Source organism: Ustilago hordei (assembly GCF_900519145.1).
Source record: "Ustilago hordei strain Uho2 genome assembly, contig: UHO2_contig_13, whole genome shotgun sequence".
Lineage (NCBI taxonomy): Eukaryota > Fungi > Basidiomycota > Ustilaginomycetes > Ustilaginales > Ustilaginaceae > Ustilago > Ustilago hordei.
Window position 1 is genome coordinate 406,149 of NW_024545290.1, and position 17,514 is coordinate 423,662.

The window sequence follows — 17,514 nt, forward strand, 5'->3', positions numbered from 1 at the left end:
AAGCTGATGAGAGGATGCCAATTCCCACAGGTCTCACAGCAGGACAAACATCGAAGACATTGGGTCTGCCTCCCTGATGAAGCAGGGGGCCGACCTGACGATGAACTCAGTGCAGGAGGGTTGCCCTCGATAACTAGAGTCTTCCAATAGTGAAAAAAGGCCAGAAAATTGATGCCCCCAAATGTAAGCTGTGTTTTTAGACCAAGAGTTAAGGTAGTGTTGGCCAGAACATGAAGTGTCAGCCAGAACATGAAGCAGTTCTGGAATCCAAACCACCTTGTAGCTCCACCATCTTTGACACTCTCATCACACAATCAAAGTATATACAGTCATTATTGACACCATGGGTTCATGCAAAACAAGTTGTGCAGGAAAAGTGGAGGCATTTGCACAAGTAAATCACATGCAACATCATGTGAGTGAAGACTCAGCTCCAATTCTGAAAACTCTGCTGCAACTGTCCAGCTGAAGCAGTGTTTTCAAAAATTAGAGTATTTTCCAAAATGGCAGAGCTTACGTAAGTAATGAGTATTCAATGCAAGTGAAAACTCAAAAAAAACTTGAGTTTCCGGAAAAAAAAAAACTGAAACCCCCTATTGTGGGAATGGCTATATAATCATGCTCCTCGTCATAGTAGTGAGTGGATCCCCATCCACTCTACACCTTACAGTACTAGCTATAACTTCACAACAAGTATACTTAGTAGAATTGTCACCAGTAGCAATTGCAGAGCATTGCTACTATCATAGTGCATGTGTTGTATCACTGCTTGACACCATCTGAAGGCAGTTCATTCTGCATTCTGGAGATCAATCAACACCAAAGGTGGTTCACACTGCAGTCCAGCTCTCTTGATCATTAGAACCAAAGGCAGTTGTCCACTGCAGTCCAGGGATCACTTACTCAACTCATTGACACACTGGACACTTGTGTTGAAGCCATCACATTAGCATCAGACCTTGGTGCCACCTTATCTCAAGGTATCTATAGGATATTGATTGTGCCAAGCTACCTCTGGACAGAGTGTCCTCAGCAGTCAGTTGAAACCTGTGATAACCTTCAAGCTACCACATATTTGAGCAAGAAAAGCCATAGAAGGCTTCTATGACAGATTTCAGCAAGATTAATAATAAAGGGCCTTTACCACAGATCTTGCTAGGATCAGTAGTAGTTGTCTTTTTACTACAGATTTTGGGTTTCAGGTGCATGACCGCTGACACTCCACTCCAGAGAGGTTGTGTGGGAACGTTCCTTCAATCCAGCTGTCATCTTCTGGGTGGCCAGTGTGGCCTTGGAACCTGACCATGTGGTCATCACCCTCCTGGCATTGAAGACTGACCCCTTCTGGCTTGGTGTCAAGGTGGTTTCCCCCCTCATGGGTGGGCCTGAGTGCTCCATCTCTCACCTCCAACCTTTTCTCTCCCAACCAGCCTCCTCTCCCCTCTTTGGCCTTGGCCCCTCCAGATCTGCACCCCTCTCTTGCTCTGCCTTCATCTGAACACTCTGACAGGTGATTGCAGCTTCTGGCCTCTCCCCCTTGGCCTATGCTGGCCACTCCTCCTGCCATGGTGCCACCACCTGGGCTGCCAGCCTTGGTGCCAATGCTGACACCATTCAATGTCTTGGCCAATGGAACTCCAACTGTTTCCAGTGCTACATCAACCACTTGGCAGCAGAGCATTGGGACCTCTCCATCACTGCTCTCTACTGTCTTTGGGACAGTCCACTCATCCCCCACACTGCCTTGTGGCATGATGTGGGTTCCTCCTAAGCTGCTCATAATGGCCCCATCCCTGTCAAGACTGCTCTCTGCAGTGCAGGCAGCTCAACACTCAGCTGGCAGGCTGGGAGCCTTTGAGCCAGCAAGCCACCTCGCTGACCCACAATCTAACAGGACCTCCATATTGTCTTCTGCATCGACTGACTGACCCTCATCTTACGGCCGTGTGAGCCAGGCTGGGAAGGTTTTTTTTTTTTTTTTTTTTTTTTTTTTTTTTTTTTAAATTTTGCCGGCTTTCGGGTAGTTTTGTTTGATCTTATCGTCCAAGTTTTTGGAGACTTGTTGCTCCACTTCTTCTCACCGTCTGCCTGTCACCATGATCATCAACAACAGCTCGCAGCGCTCCAGATTGCTAAGCGTATGCTTCTCCATCTCTCCACCTACCCTCTGTTTCGTTCCTTTGTCGCTGCGAGTCTCGGCCACCACCTTCGCTCTCGCACGCTTTGCACCACCGTTGGCACCTACAGAGCCGATAGCTTATCTCGAATCTGGCAGCGTAAAATGGAAATCAAATCTCGTTATGCCGATTGGACCAAAGATTCCCTTCTCTCTCGGATAGCTGAACTCGAAGCTCAAACTACTTGCCTTCGCGCAGCCAAAGCTGAGGTTGATACTCTTGCCCACCTCTCTTGCTCTTCCCATCCTGCTACATTGCATGAGCAGGGGGGACAGAAGAAGGGAGGTAAGAAAGAGAAGAAAGCAAAAGAATTCGATTTCGCTTCTTCTCCATGTCGCAAAATAGCTCTCCGCTTTTCTTACGATGGAGCTGGATATTCTGGGTTAGCTGCACAAAATGTCACGCCTCATGGTACAGGAAGCAGTTTGCCGACGGTGGAGGGGGTTTTGTGGGACGCACTTTGTACAGCTCGTCTCGTTGATCCATCGCTGGGTATGGATGGCGCTGGGTTCAGTCGGTGTGGACGAACGGACAGGGGTGTTAGTGCAGCTGGTCAGGTGGTTGCGCTTTGGGTTCGTAGCAAAAAGGTTAATCATTGGGTTGATCGAGTTTCCCTCCAATCCTCCTTTCCCAGCCCCTCTCCACTTCCACCACTCAGCGAGGAGCTGGAGGAGAAACGCAAGGCGAAGCTGGAGAAGGTAGAGTTGCCATATGTTCAGATCTTAAACCGAATCCTCCCACCGACGATCAGGATTCAGGCTTGGTCTCCTGTGAGGGCGAATTTCAGTGCAAGGTTCGATTGTACTTATAGACATTACAAGTATTTCTTTCCCTCCGGTCCACCTTCGGTGTTTTTGCCACCTAACTCTCCCTTCCCCTCTTCCTCGTCAACATCAGCAGGGGTTGATGCAGAAGCGACAAGATTGGATATAGGTTTGATGAGGGATGCAGCAAAGAGACTCTTGGGCGAACATGATTTTAGGAATCTTTGCAAAGTTGATGCTTCCAAGCAAATTACGAATTATAGAAGACGTATTGATGGAGTTTCGATCGACCGGGTCTCTTCGTCTTCTTTGTGGCCGACAACTTCAAATCCGATAGGAGAAGGAGAAGTGGAAGGGGGGGAAAGCGGGGAAGGGGGTGAGGGGGAAGGAATGTTTGTTCTCAATCTGAGAGGAACAGCATTCCTCTACCATCAGGTGCGGAATATAATGGCGATCCTTTTTCTTATTGGAGCACGTCTAGAAAGACCAGAGGTGATAGAGGAATTGATGAATACGCAAACGGGACAGATTGCTTCCGATCGGATCAAGATGCGCTTAGCTGCTAGCAACTCTCTCTCCTCCACGGACGGAGAGGGGATTGAATGGTGGTTACCAATCAACTCCACCTCCCCTTCCTGCATCCTTTCTTGTTCATCTCCACAAGTGGAGCATTTACCTATGTGGATAGCTTCCTCACTAGCCACCGACCCCTCGTCGCACTCCGCCTCGGACTCGACACTGGAAGTATACACGACGAAAGCAAATTACGAAATGGCTTCAGACCGACCGCTGGTCCTTTGGGAATGTGGGTTCCTCCCAACCGACATTTCATGGCGTGTTGCGACTTTCGATGGCCCCACTCTCACTTCTGCCACCCAGAGAGAGGTGCAAGAGAACTGCAATACTGCAAGCAACTGTTTGCTGAGAACACACAAGAGTTGGACTCAGCAAACAATATCAGCCGAGTTAATGCGACATTTTGTGCTTGCCAGTCCAAGTGCCTGCACTGGGACGCTGCCAAGCCGGACAAGTTTCAACGATGCTGCCTATCCGTACCTTGCGAAAGGCGAACCGAAGCTTGGACTTGAGATGGATGGGGGGAAGGCAAGGGAAGAGAGGGGTAAGAGCCGGGTGATTCCACTGGGAAATGGAACAGGAAGAGGAGCAGCTAACTACATCCCCCTCAAGCAAAGACCGAGGGAGGAACCGTATCAAGTAAAGAATAAGAGATGGGCTGAGACTACTGGTAAGCGAAGAGCCGAAAGAAAAGCAGCCCAACAAGAAGCAGACTGAGTTGATGCATGACGATGGATGAACCATCACTTGACCCTCGCTCTCTAGTTTCACTTGCTGATCTTGGTTGATGCGACAGCTCTCTATATCGAGACATGCAAGTTAGCAGATGGTAATAGTTGTGTGTGAGTGGGTGTGAAGTGATTTCTTTGCTGTGAGCTTTTGATGCAGTGATAAGAAGGCGGATTCAGAATCGAATCGGACCTTTGACTCGAGGAAAAGGGACAACATCCCTAACACTAAGCGTTCCAGTAACCCAAGCCAATAGCCTTTCTAGACCCATCCCGAAACCAGCATGTTGGACACTTCCACCGTATTTCTTCAGATCTTGGATGTACCATGCTAATTTTTCCTTGAGATCATCTGCGCGCAACTCGTTGAGATTTTTCTCCAACTCCTCTGGGCGATGTTCTCTTACCGATCCACCCACCAACTCGCCTAGGTTTGGAAATAGGAGATCGAAACACTCCACCAAGCTTTCCTCCTGACTAGAGGCGGAGGCGGAGGCGGAGGCGGAGGCGGTGGGAAAACCGGAGCGTTTCATATAAAACGCCTTCAACCCAATCGGATAATGCGTTACAAAAACCGGCCCCAGCAGTGCAGACAGATATCGTTCGTGTTCGCTCGCCAAGCCATCTTGCACCCTGGGCTGAATGGAGAAGGTATTGGCTGGTGCCTCAGCTAGGAGTTGATGAGCTTGATGGTAAGTGATTCTCTTCCATTCAGCCTGCACTACCTGTTTCAAGATGTCGAGATGCTTTTGACCTGCCAATGATTCCAAATCCTCTTGCCCGCTCTCCATCGCCGCACGAACAGCGTGTTTAAGCATTGCTTCAGTAAGATCGAGTATAGCCTGGAGATTGATGAAATAAATTTCAGCTTCCACCATCCAAAACTCTGCCAAATGTCTATTCGTCGCACTACCCTCCGCCCTAAAGGCCGGATTCATGGTCCAAACTCTACCGAGACCCAATCCTGCTGCTTCAAGGTGAAGTTGGGAAGAAACAGTAAGATATGCTTTAGTTCCGGACCAAAATGCACTCCAATCTCCATCTTTCTTGGCAGAGGTGAGATCTGATGCAGAGCACACCTGGAAGACTTCCCCCGCCCCTTCACAATCGCTTGCGGTTAAGACTGGGCATGAGACCTTGATGAAGTCTTGTTTGCACAGGTAGTCTGAGATCCCCTGCTCCAAACGGTGTCGTGTTTTCGCTACAGCTGCGAATCGAGGCAAGCGACCAAGAAGGTGTGGATTCCGTCGTTCGGAAAGAGAAGCACTATAGCCCGAATCTTGGACTGCCGTGTGCGAGTGTTGCATAGTGACCGCAGCAAGGGGGTAGCTTAGGTCGCAAGGAGAGAGGGCTTCGATTGAGGTGGTGGAAAGTTCAACTTCTTGGCCTCGTTTGGTTCCGCGACCGGGATGGAGGGTTCCGGTGAGACGAAGGGCTGTGCCAACAGTAAGTCCTGCTAAGCGATCAATGTCGGTGGAAGAGGAATCTTTGCAAGAGCGAACGATGGCTTGTAAAGAGCGAGATCCAGGGAGGGAACCATCGGATAATTCAAGGAATGTAAGTGATTTTAGTTTCCGTGCCGATCTCAGCCATCCCGTCACGCTGACCGGGATCGGATCGGTTGCGCCAGAGTCGAATGTGGTTTGGGCGCGAGCGAGCAATTGCGAGAGCGATTCTGGCATCTCCTTTCCAGTCCTAGTCGAGGTGGAGTAGTGGCGGGTGCTGGTGGCGAAACTTGTGGAAGAGCTACCGAACTTGGTGGAGGTGTCGTCGTCGTTGTTGCGCTTGCGATTCCTGCTTAGGTTTTCGCCAAATAGATTCCTCTTCGTCCTAGGCCATGAAGGTGTAGGCGCAGCACTGGAGGAAGCGGAAGGGTGGCCTGCAAACCCCGCTTCTTGCCAAGGTTTCGGCTTAGTACTCTTCCCCACCTCAAGTTGCCTCCAAATCCCCTCAATGTCGTAGTTGAAACGAGCTTGTTCAGTCATAACATGAACCATACACCAATCAGCATCCACCAAACACCAATTGCCATCCCCCTTCTTCCCCCCCGTTTTACTCTTACTCGTCACGCGCAACGCCGATGCATCAGATGCTGACATTACCAAGCCTTCATACCTCACTGGTTGAATGCCCGGCAATCCATCATCCTCTTGCAACTCCAACTCCTCTTGCAACTTCAACTCCTCTTGCAACTCCTGCTCCTCCTCCTCCACCGCTGTCGTTGCCTCGGGATCTTGTTCAATTTCAGGTGATTCGCCGTCTTGTACTAGTTGGCTCTGTTCTTCTTGCAATCTACGGATCTCTGCAAGTTCTGAAGTTTCACGTTCGGCTGCTCGTTCGACAGCCCTACGGTCTTGTCTCGAACGGGTTTCTCCTGAAATCGCCCATCTCCCCGACCGCAGGATGCGACGAATGCTTTCGGTGGAAATACGGAACCGATGGCTGAGTGCAACAACATCAAACTGCTCCGGATCGGAGGAGTGAAGTAGTCGAATGCCTTCCTGTGCTTCTCGGGTGAGGATCTTGGGTGGTCTCCATCCATCAGGGAATTTCTTCTTTAGCGCGATTCTATGCACTGCCCAGTCGGGTAGGCTTTTGCCTAGTTCGTGTTCTATACGAGACATTCCTTTTGGTCGACGAGTAGCTGGTGCTGTGTCTGTCGCCGTGGTTGGTTTTGGCGTTGCAGGTTTCAGGTGGTAGCGTGGCGCCGAGGGGCCAGGACCGAGAAATTCATCGAGATCCAGTTGATCTTCTATTGCAGGTGGACGGGTGTGTTTGAGAAATCGACCAATGTCGAGGGCTACACGACGAACGCTACCTGCAGCACTGCTTTTGACCTGTACGACGACGATCCAATCGTTGGTGCCGTATGCATCGGATTCGGGGTCTTTGGAGAGTGAGGCAGGGTGGATGAGGGTGATTGGTGTGAGTTGATCTTCCTCTTCGCTTGGTCGGACTATTAAGTTGGCAGAAGGGCCAGAAAGGAGGTGCGATTTGAGAGAGGCGATTGCTTTTGGCTCATCGACTTTGGGCGCGATGGGGATGTAGGAGAAAGTGTTGGTTGATGTGGATGTGTCGAGCTGAGTTAGAGTGTCGGTGGCGGGGTCTCTTGCCGGTGGCGGGGGATCTATTGTTTCGGTTTGTAAGAACCAAGGGATGTTGGGGTCTGTACCGCTTAGCTCGTCGCTGATGTTGGACGGTGTAGTGCTCGTGGTGGTAGCGCTGGTTTGGAGGTGCTCGTCAACGTCTTGCCCCTGTTGAACTGCACGACGTAGAGGTTGACGCGGCAAGCTTGTTGTGCCCGAAGAAGTAAGCAAACGCTTGTTACTAGCCTGTATCGAAGTCGAGCTGCGTAAAGGTGCAGCAGCAGCACAAATGACCGAGTTCGAAACGGGACCAATCGTAGCCCTTACGGACCATCTTGAAACCCTAGCGAGCATCCTTTTGCAATGCGATGTATGGCTTGTAAGATTGGCAGTACCGATAAGATGGTGGCGAAGAACAAGTTGCACAAGTCGCACAAGTCGCACAAAACATCTCAGAGTTTCTCCACTTTTTTTTTTTTTTTTTTCTTTTTTTTTCTTTTTTTTTTTTTTCTGACTGCCAATGCAGAAGATCTTGATTAGTAAGCATGAATAAAAAATACGATTAGTAAGCATGATTAGTAAGCATGACAGAGGCGAAGAATCAGCGGCTCCCGTGCGAGAGTTGAGCAGGGCGACGAAAAGGCAAGAAGATGGCAACTGCTTTTGGTCGTCCTCGTCGTCGTCGATATCATAGTCGATTACTTTGCTCTCCGCCTCTTGTACAGCATACATATATATTCAAGATGCGTAAGTGTCGACAGCAACAATAGCACCAGCACTGGTAGCCGGCAGCAACACACGAAGGACCAATCAAGGGTTCTAGCAGTGCCGGCAGACACACCGCAACCTGGTAAACAAAAAGAGACAATACATACTTACCATCCCCACCCTGCCCTTGCTCTGCTTGATTGCGACACCATCGACAATGCGCAGCCGTCAAGCAACTCGATACGCCGTATCCCGTCATCGATACGGACCCTCATTTCTCCCGTGTAGTGCGTTCCTTCCGTTCCTCGGACTACGTAGTCATGGCTGGAGCTACGGCTGCCTTCCCTTCCGCCATCTACCTGATGGAGATGTTCGATCCAACGCGACCCAAGCGTGGAATTGGAAGTGCTTTGCGTCTTTCGACGTTTTTGGGTCTGTGTGGTGGATTCCTGTTTGCATACCAACAAACATCGTTCCGATTCTGGGGCTGGAAGGAGAACGAATTGGAACAACAGGCTAACCAGGCAGCTATCGATGCAGGCATCAAGCCTCCTGGTACGGATCCGACCAAGAGCGATCTTTCGCCGCATCTGCAGGGCGTAGCTCATAGAAACAGCGCTTTTTCCCAGTTGAAGTTCAGTAAGTACGATCGCTTGGGCCCAGTGGGAAAGAGGGAGAATGGTTTTTACTGACAGAATGGCTGTGATCTTGTGTTGCGTTGTGATTGACAGGCACACTTCCTTGGTTCAACATGGTGAACCACCCATACCATGGCGGTGATGACAACTCGCAGGAGTCTCGGTAGGCGCTCGTTTGCAGACGCTGTAGGTCAGGGTGCGTTTGTAGCAGCCCTGCCATTACTGTTCCTCTCGGTTTGCGACTCAATGAAAAGATTCAACTAGATATACAGAAGGCTTGAAAGGTGCCAAGTCGTTGCTCAGCATGGTCTTCAGACTGGCTGGGATACGATCCGTGCTGGAGCGCGGTAAGAGAGTGTCAAAATGCCAATCTTGAGCTTCGGCAGCTGTCTTTCTCCGATATTACGCTTCGCTGCGACAGGCACAGGTGGTTAGAGCAAGGCACGGCTGAGAAGAGAACCCCCCCAAAAAAAAAAAATGCAATGGAGACCAGCCGAGCTTTCAACGGAAAGATGACTGAGGTAAAAGTACACTGTTACCAACCAGGCCGCCGCAACCTAGACCGGATGATATTGTTGCTTGCCTCTACAGCTGATTCTTATCCCTGGGCAGATCCTGCAAGGCGGCCTTCAACTCTGCATTCTCTGGATCAAATTGCAAACCCAACTCGAAAGCGTCCCTCGCTTCCTTGCACCTTTGCAACCCCACCAAAGCTTTCGCCTTTCTATAATGTCCTTTTGCCCACGGCTTCTTCAACTTGGTAACTGCCTCTGCATCGCACAATGCACCAATCCAATCTTGGCAGCTTGCAAATGCGGCGGATCTATTTGCCAAGCAGAGACTCAATTCGTCCCTTGCAACCTGGTTTGCTTCCCATAGGGGCCGGGAGGCAGCAACGTCGATTGCGAGCGTGTACATCTTGATTGCTTCCGCCCAATCTTTGTTTCGATATGCGGTGTTGCCTTGTTCTCTAGCTTGGTCTATGGCCATCGATCGCTGGGGAGCAATCGCGTTGGGCGGGGGTGGGAAGGCGACGTTCGGGGGGAGACCCTGGAGGGAGCGGATGAGGGCGTTGAGGACGGTGAGATCGAGCGAAGGGCTAGGGGTGGAGAGGGTTAGCGTGGTGGAATTGAGAAAGAGAGGGACTTGTTGGAATGTGGCATCCGTGATGGCCAGTTGTTCGGCTGTGGGCGGTGGTGGGCCTTGTTGCGGAGGCGGTGGTGCGTTCATGATAGGTTGTGGAGAAGCAAGAGGTGTCTGATGCCAAGACAGGTGTGGTATAAGTTGGTGGTTAGGAGGCAGAGTGTCGACCAATTCTCTGTAGTGGTAAATCAGCAGGATTGTGGTCTGTGCGCCGAGTTCCACATCATCGAAGAATTCGCGCTTACCGGCCGAGAGAGTCTCACCCCACGCACGGGCCTACTTTCTCGCTCCCATGTTTCCCTTTGTACTTTCCACCGGCCAGCCTACCTTATCTACCTTACCTACCTTACCTACCCTTCAGCAGCAAGCACGACATCAACAAACTACCGAGAAGCCCCCACAGACGGGAACCTGTCTCTTCATGATCCGCTTCATCCTAGTGCAAAACAGACAAGGCAAAACACGATTATCCAAGTTCTACGTGCCTTACGACGATGACGAAAAAATCCGTCTTCGTGGCGAAGTTCATCGTCTGATAGCTCCAAGAGATCAAAAGTATCAATCCAATTTCGTAGAGGTAAGCTCTTTCCCCGCCTTCGCCCCCTTTCCCCCTTTCCCCCTAGTCGCCCTCTCTCCTTTGCTAACTTGCTCGTCCGTTGTTTTCCGTGCTCGAACGTGATTGGCGCCTTCAGTTCCGCAACCACAAGCTGGTATATCGACGATACGCTGGCCTGTTCTTCTGCGTCTGTGTCGACGCAAACGACAACGAACTAGCTTATCTTGAAGCGATCCATTTGTTTGTCGAAGTTTTAGATGCCTTTTTCGGCAATGTGTGCGAACTAGACTTGGTGTTTAACTTTTACAAAGTTTATGCAATCCTCGACGAAGTCTTTCTCGCAGGGGAGATCGAGGAGACGAGCAAACATGTTGTACTTGCTAGGTTGGATATGTGTAAGTTCCCAAGCCCCCTTTTCCTCGCCTGTTGATGTCTGTACTGATTCGTATCCTTTCCTTCGGGGGGGTTTATAGTGGAGAAACTCGATTGAAGCCTGCTTTGCACCGTAGCTTTGCATGTTTGCAAAGCATTCTCCTCTTACAGCACAAAAGATGCCAGAGAGGGAGCATTGATTCAGAGTAGGCCGGTGTCTACAACTTGAAACAAGAAGCGCTGATTCCAGCTTCACGAATGCATCTAGCCACCTTAACCACCATATCCCGTTTCCTTTCAAGAACCGCTTGTTCTCCACCCTGGGTACCCAGCTCGTAGAGCGTGGCTAGGTTGAATACGACACTTTCCGCAACGGTCGAATTGGCGATTCTACTTGGATCCTTCTCCAACACCCTATCAAGCGTCGATATTGCCTTGTCCAACTTTGCCTCATAAAACGCTACTGTAGCCGAGTTGAGTTGTTGCACGATGGACAGGTCTTTCTCTTCGGAGGCGCAAGGAGGCGTTTCGGATGCGGAATCCAAGTCGCCACGTAGAGCGGCTAGGAGCGATTCTGAATGGCTTATTTCGCCTTGTAGAGGTGATGTGCGGAGGAGGAGGGAGGAGATGCGGTTTAGGAGGGTGTAAGCTGTGGAAAGGTCTCCTGCTTGGATGTAGATTCGGGTTGATACCAATACCAAATGTGCACTTTCTTCAGCATCTTGCCTTTCGCAGGCTGAAAGGCAATGCTGGATGAGAGGCGAGAGGATTTCGATTGCTCCATCCAAATCTTTCGCCTCAGCGAGGGTGAATGCTAGCATTAGACCTAACCTTAGCCCTCTTTCCTTCCAGATCTTAGCTCGATCTGCTTCTCCCTTGCTTTTCGCCTTTTTCATTGTCCCTTTACACGTCTGAATCAAAAGAATGTATTGTTCAACAGTACTCCTAACATCCCCTCTGAACTTGGGCTCGGTGGCACGGAAAACCCTCAAGGTGAATGGCACTCTCTCCTCCTCTCCCTCCATCAAAACCTCGCTGTCTAAGACATGCCACAATCCATCAAGTTCGCTCCTCAACAAGGAATACAATCTCAACCTCGCCAAAGCGTACATTCGTACACTCCACCATCCCAGTACCTCCTCCACACTCGCCGCTTGAGATTGAGTAATTTGAGTTCGTGCGAGGCAAGCTATCTTCCGCCATGAGTTTGTTGCCGCTGCTTGTTGCACGCTCTCCTCATTCACTTCTTCTCCCGCGGAGGAGGAGGAGAAGGAGGAGGAGTTCCAAGTGCCGGAGAGGTCTCGTACAGGACGTAGGTGTGGAGGGATATGTTTTTGGAGGAGAAGGGAGAGTGGGTCTGTGTTTGGTAGATCGCCTAGTAGTGCCGGGTTGGATAGGGCGGGGATGGGTCGGTGCGGGGGGGACGACGAGGATAGGTTGCGTGCAAATGCTGGCGTTACCGCAAAGGCGTCGAATGTAGGTTGCACGGAGGTGGTGGAGGTTGATGGGTCCGCAGTTGGGGTCGGGTATGGTTGTGTGCTGTCCATGTCGCTTGCTTGACCGATTGTGGGTCAGAAGAGGTGGTGATGGTGAGGAGCGAGGGTGACCCTGTTCAGTTGTGCCACGTCTGTGCGTTGCCTAAATCTTCGGACTTCGGGCAATCTTCTTGGCAGCTCGTGAATATACAAGAATCGCTATTGCATACAACAACTGTTGCATTAACCTTATCAAGGCTATCCGTAGAACTCCTCTATCTTCTCAGATGTAGCATTGCATAGCATTGCATAGCATTGCATAGCATTGCATAGCATTGCATAGCATTATCATGGGGTCCTGCCCCCAGACACGTTTGGCGTGTCTGATCTGAATCTCTGCGAAAATGCCCGTCTATACCGTCACTACGCAGACCGAAGCATCCACAAAGCAACACAGCCGCTGTCGCACCTCAGCGCAGCAAACCTATCTCTCCAGACTTTGTACAGTCAGTTTTGAGGCCAAAAAGAATGGGTTGCAAATTGCATACTTGGCATCAAAGGAAAAGCGTCTTCTCCCTCAACGCCCTCCATGCGAACAATAACCAATCTTGCCTCCTCAAACACAGTTCACTACTTGCCGCCTCTAACCTCGCAAAAACGCTCATACCCTTCCAAGCCATCACCTGTGGATCCATATCTCTCGGAGGTGGAATCACGGTCACCTTGGGTGCATTCCCTGCATCGCCTGTCGTCATTGCGAAATGGTTTGCCAGCATCGCAGTCAACCTCGCTTCCAGTGCCGCGGCCAATCCTGGAATTTGCGCTGTGCCACCAACGCAGAGGATATTGTTAGACATCTTGCGCAAACGTTCATCGCCAGCGGGACCAACTTGACCGATGGAGGTGAGGAGGGAGTTGAAGATGGCCATGTCAAGGGGAGTCTTGGAGGCTTCGAAAGGGATATCGATTGTTGGAGTGCGGGGGTAGGGGATGGCCCGTTCGTCTTCGTTGATCCTCGTGGGTTCTAGGGGCATGGGGGAGGGTCGAGCGCAAGGGTCGGCCGAGGGGAGGGTGTTGGTGTCTAAGGTAGCACTGTTTTCGGGCTTGGTGGAGGGAGAGGCTGCTCGGGAAGGCATGGTGCTGTCGACTTTGGCAGGAGCGGTGGGAGCAGGTGTACCAATTTCGCATCCAGCCGCTGCTGCTGCTGCTGTTGCTGCTGCAGTAGGTTGGGTGGCAGGTACAGGCGGAGGTGGCAATAGATGCTTGACACAGCTCGTCATCGCTCCCGTAACGGGGATGTCCAAGCCACGTAAAAGGCTCAACTCGGGCGCATCTTCTCCCAGTCCTTCATCCCCTCCACCTTCCTTCTCCTCTGCCTGCCCAGCCCTGGATTTACCCCTCAACATCTTCTTACTGTCCAAATCGAATACTGCAGGATCGAACAAACTCATCGGTCCCACGATCAGTTCGTCGTACGTCCTGAAGAGATACTTGATCGTCGGTCTTGATGGCAACCTCAGGTAGAAATCGTGAATGTTGAGCCCCACATCCGCCGGGTTGAGCGTGATGAGTTTGCGTTTAAGCTCATCGATCATCATCGTATCGGCGATACTCTTTCGATGGTCGAGCTCTCGGTAAGGGAACTTGGCACGAATGAAAAGCTCGGCAAGGAAGTGTGTCAGATCTGCTCCACCGTACGACAGCAAGATGCGCGTTTCTGGCAGGATAAGACCTTCTTCAACACACGAGATCGAAATCTTGTCCGCTCCTAAATCGACGACGCAACCTGAGGAAAGACCTGCACCAAAAGTAGCACAGACGCTTTCTTGCTGTACGCAGGCCTGAGCGAATCCCATATCGACGAGCAGAAGTTCGGTAAGCGCCTTGACGTCCGATCGGCAGAAAAGGTCAGGGATGATGAGGATGACGGTGTAATCGTGGAAATCTTGGCGAGGGATGCCGAGACCGAGGGGTGCAACTTTGCCGCTTTCTTGCCTCTCGTCGGTGTCTTCGGGTGGGGAGGTGATGGCGTGTTCGAGGATGCTACGTACGTCTCCGAGGAGGGCTTGGACAGCAGCAGAGGCGCCGTAATGCTCTTGGTAGCTGTTGAGATCCAGAGTGCCTCGTTGGAAGGGTCGGAAGAGTGTCCAGGGTCGAGATGAATCGGGGGGTGAAAGTGTTTTGACGGAGGAGAGCTGCTGTTGACGTCTGCCTTGTTGTTTGGGTTCGGCAGTGTTGGGTTGGGAGAAGCAGGCGAGACGAAGAGCTTGCTCGCCGACGAGAAGGTCGTTGTCGCCGCCGGCGTCTTGGTCGATCCATTCGAGTGCGAAAAGGTCGTTGTGCTCGGGAACGTCTTCCGGTTGCGAACTGTCGTTGTAGTTGGCTGCAAGATTCTTTGCGTTGCCGACGGATCGAAGCTTCTCTTGACGCATGATGGCACGCAAGTCGTTGCGGATAGCTTCAATGCCTTGGCTGAGTGTAGGTTTCGACTTGGCGACATGCACCTCTTCCTCCTCCTGAGCTTGAGCATCATCGCCGGCCGCCTTGGTTGCGCTTAACGAGGCTGCAGTTGCGGCAGACCTTCTCGGGTTCTTGCGTGAAGCCTTGGCAGGATCTTGGGCTTGCTCATTCTCCTCGGCGTCAGCTTTGTCTGCCATGTCAAGGTCGATTTGCTCGCCATCCGCGCCTTTTGGTGTTTCGCCATGGCCGGCAGTGCCGTTGGCTGCTTTCGCTTCGTCCGTCGACTTTGGCGGTGCAGCCTTCTTTGCTCGTCGAGCAATCACGTTGGGCAGCGAGATAGGAAAGAGATCCGTAGCTCTACCTAGTCGAAGGTTCTCGGAGCCTGGATGAATGACGATGGTGCGATGTGCCGGGGTGTTTTCTGCTGCCTCCCTCTCACCCTCTTCTGGTTGGAGATGGTCATCTTGATCCATGTTGACGCTGGCATCAGCAGCATCTGCAACAGCGTCGAGTCTGCTCTTCTTGCTCTGCGGTAAAGCTTGTGCGGCGGCTTGAGAACGAGAGATCCACGTTTGCGCCTCTGTCTTGAGATAGGAGGAGGAGACGTTCTTGGCGTTGAGTGGCGCGACTGAGAAGAAGGTGGTATACTGCAGTGCAATGTTCTGCGATGGATGCGCTGGAGGGTTGGGTGGCAGGGAGACCTTCTTGGGGGGCATGGTGACGACGGCGGCTGAGCCAAGCAAGATGCTGGATCGAAGTCGAAAGGGAGTGTACTATCGGAGTGTGTGATGAGGGTGATGAGGGCGATGGATGAGTAGCTACGACTCGTCAGCTGCTACCTCGGATGGACCGCGAATGGTGTCGACCGTGTGCTGTCGTGGAGATGGTGTGAGAGGTTGGCGTGAATAAGGTTGGTCGTCGGTGTTGCGGTCGAGTGACAGAGCCTAAAAAAAATAAAAATAAAAAAAATAAAAATAAAAAAAAAGGTTGCAACTGCTCGTCAGTCGCTTTGCTGCATGGATGCACAGTCGGAAATGCCGAAAGGGCTGACTGTGAGTTGTGCGAAACGCTGCGGCTGCGGCGTGACGCCCAGTCTGCCAACTCGAGAGGCGGTCAGTGAGTCAGTCAGCCTACAGAGAGGAGGGGGAAAAGAGGAGGGGGAAAAGAGGAGAAAGAGGGGGAAGCCGAGAGACACGGAGTTGAAGATGCGTCGGCATCCTAAACTGAACCACGTGGTTCATGGAGCACAAGCGAGACACCAGTGAGTCAGAGCTGCATGTCAACATGCATCAATATGCATGTGGGACATATAAGTACTTCAACAATAACACTCAGGAGATGGCAATGCTCAGGAGGTGACAACACAGGGGTGATATGAAGAATAGTTCATTATGATCTAGTATGGGCTGAAGATAGCAATCAAGTATATATATGTTCACATTGTAGCACCTATCAATTAATAAACATATACAACCATTATACACCTGAAAAGTTGAGCTTGCTAGTAGCTCCTAAACAGTCGCATTTTACCTGTAAATCTTCAACTGATTAAGAGTCTGAAGCTCTACCGACTGAGCTAGCCAGGACCATCGATAACATGGTACAAGAAACCAAAGCTCAAGCTGTAGCAAGCAAGGTCAAAGGAGGAAGAGAGGGCAAGGCAACACAACTGCATGTTGCTGATAACGAGGCCACCAATGAGTCAGACACCGAGGCGATCAATGACAATGCCGATGAAGAAACTGACTCTGACTCGAACCATGACGACAATGATGGCAAGCAATACAACTTTCGTACCCTAGCGAAGCTACTTGAGCCAGTTCCAAAACTCACATCACACAACTACTATAGTTGGAGTGCCCATATCAAGTCTTTCCTATGATGTGTCCCCCATGCTATGAAGCATCTTGATGGAGCATATGACAAGAAACATCCCAAGTGGAACCACATGTTCGATGATGCCTTAACGAATGCACTACGCAGTACCATCAATACCACTGGAGAGTTTAACATAAATTACTTGATTCTTGACATCATCAGGGAACATCATACATTCCATAATGTATGGAAGAAGATTGAAAATGGACTCACCAATGAGGCCACCACCATATCTCATCATATTGCATTGATCGCTCAGCTAGGAGAACTCAGGATGTACAACTCAGATGTACAAAAGCTCATCCAAGAAATAAGAACCATCCAAACGGAGAGCAGCTTACTGGGAAAGCCATTTGCTGATGACACCCTGTTTTCAAATCTACAAAAGTGCACCATCCGACACCCAATGTACAAAGAAACTGTTGCTACTGTAAGCCAGCTTAGTTTCAGTGCCCTCGCCACCACCCTATCCATCCGGCAATCAGCAATCAAGAACAACCCTGCTTCAAGGGTTGATCCCTGCCAAGCTAGTGCCAGAGTCACCAGCAGTGACAACCAGAATGAGACACCTGGAGATGATGAGAAGGATGAAAAGGATGCCAACAGCACCAGCACCAAGGTCACCGCCAGACCCTGAAGGCTTCAATGTTGGGTCTGCAAAAGACCTGGACATGGGATCAGTCAATGCGATGCATCAGTGACTATACCAGAAAATTCTCCCCTTGCCAGGCTCAAATAGGAGATCTGGTGCTCCCTCACACATAGTTGGCCAAGCACTTTAGATTCAAAAGAGACTTCTCATTGGATCTTAGACTCAGGTGCCAGCTATCACATGGTAAATGACTATAGCATGCTCATTGGTCCAAGGACCTGCCGAAAGCGCATACTCACTGCTGGAAGCAAGGTTCTGGAAGCAACTGCTATAGGAGATGCTAGCATATCAACAAACACCA

General features: G+C 50.8%; 6 protein-coding genes across 6 annotated transcripts; 2 read left to right on the plus strand and 4 right to left on the minus strand.

Moving 5' to 3' along the window:
• Nucleotides 1-4,421: 4,421 nt before the first annotated feature.
• On the minus strand, nt 4,422-7,685 carry UHO2_05385 (uncharacterized protein; the record flags this gene model as incomplete). Its single annotated transcript, XM_041560201.1, has 1 exon — nt 4,422-7,685. The coding sequence occupies one exon, from the start codon at nt 7,683-7,685 to the stop codon at nt 4,422-4,424; it is 3,264 nt and encodes a 1,087-aa protein (XP_041416135.1).
• Nucleotides 7,686-8,074: 389 nt separating this feature from the next.
• On the plus strand, nt 8,075-8,844 carry UHO2_05386 (uncharacterized protein; the record flags this gene model as incomplete). The annotated part of the gene is made up of 3 exons (XM_041560202.1): nt 8,075-8,078; nt 8,265-8,678; nt 8,771-8,844. 3 exons carry the CDS (start codon nt 8,075-8,077, stop codon nt 8,842-8,844), a joined length of 492 nt encoding a protein of 163 aa, XP_041416136.1.
• Nucleotides 8,845-9,262: 418 nt separating this feature from the next.
• Nucleotides 9,263-9,907, minus strand: UHO2_05387 (uncharacterized protein; the record flags this gene model as incomplete). The annotated part of the gene is made up of 1 exon (XM_041560203.1): nt 9,263-9,907. The coding sequence occupies one exon, from the start codon at nt 9,905-9,907 to the stop codon at nt 9,263-9,265; it is 645 nt and encodes a 214-aa protein (XP_041416137.1).
• A 1,059-nt stretch (nt 9,908-10,966) lies between these two features.
• Nucleotides 10,967-12,295, minus strand: UHO2_05388 (uncharacterized protein; the record flags this gene model as incomplete). The annotated part of the gene is made up of 1 exon (XM_041560204.1): nt 10,967-12,295. One exon carries the CDS (start codon nt 12,293-12,295, stop codon nt 10,967-10,969), a length of 1,329 nt encoding a protein of 442 aa, XP_041416138.1.
• Nucleotides 12,296-12,777: 482 nt separating this feature from the next.
• Nucleotides 12,778-15,399, minus strand: UHO2_05389 (uncharacterized protein; the record flags this gene model as incomplete). Its single annotated transcript, XM_041560205.1, has 1 exon — nt 12,778-15,399. One exon carries the CDS (start codon nt 15,397-15,399, stop codon nt 12,778-12,780), a length of 2,622 nt encoding a protein of 873 aa, XP_041416139.1.
• Nucleotides 15,400-16,280: 881 nt separating this feature from the next.
• Nucleotides 16,281-17,198, plus strand: UHO2_05390 (uncharacterized protein; the record flags this gene model as incomplete). The annotated part of the gene is made up of 2 exons (XM_041560206.1): nt 16,281-16,476; nt 16,600-17,198. The coding sequence occupies 2 exons, from the start codon at nt 16,281-16,283 to the stop codon at nt 17,196-17,198; spliced, it is 795 nt and encodes a 264-aa protein (XP_041416140.1).
• Nucleotides 17,199-17,514: the final 316 nt, after the last annotated feature.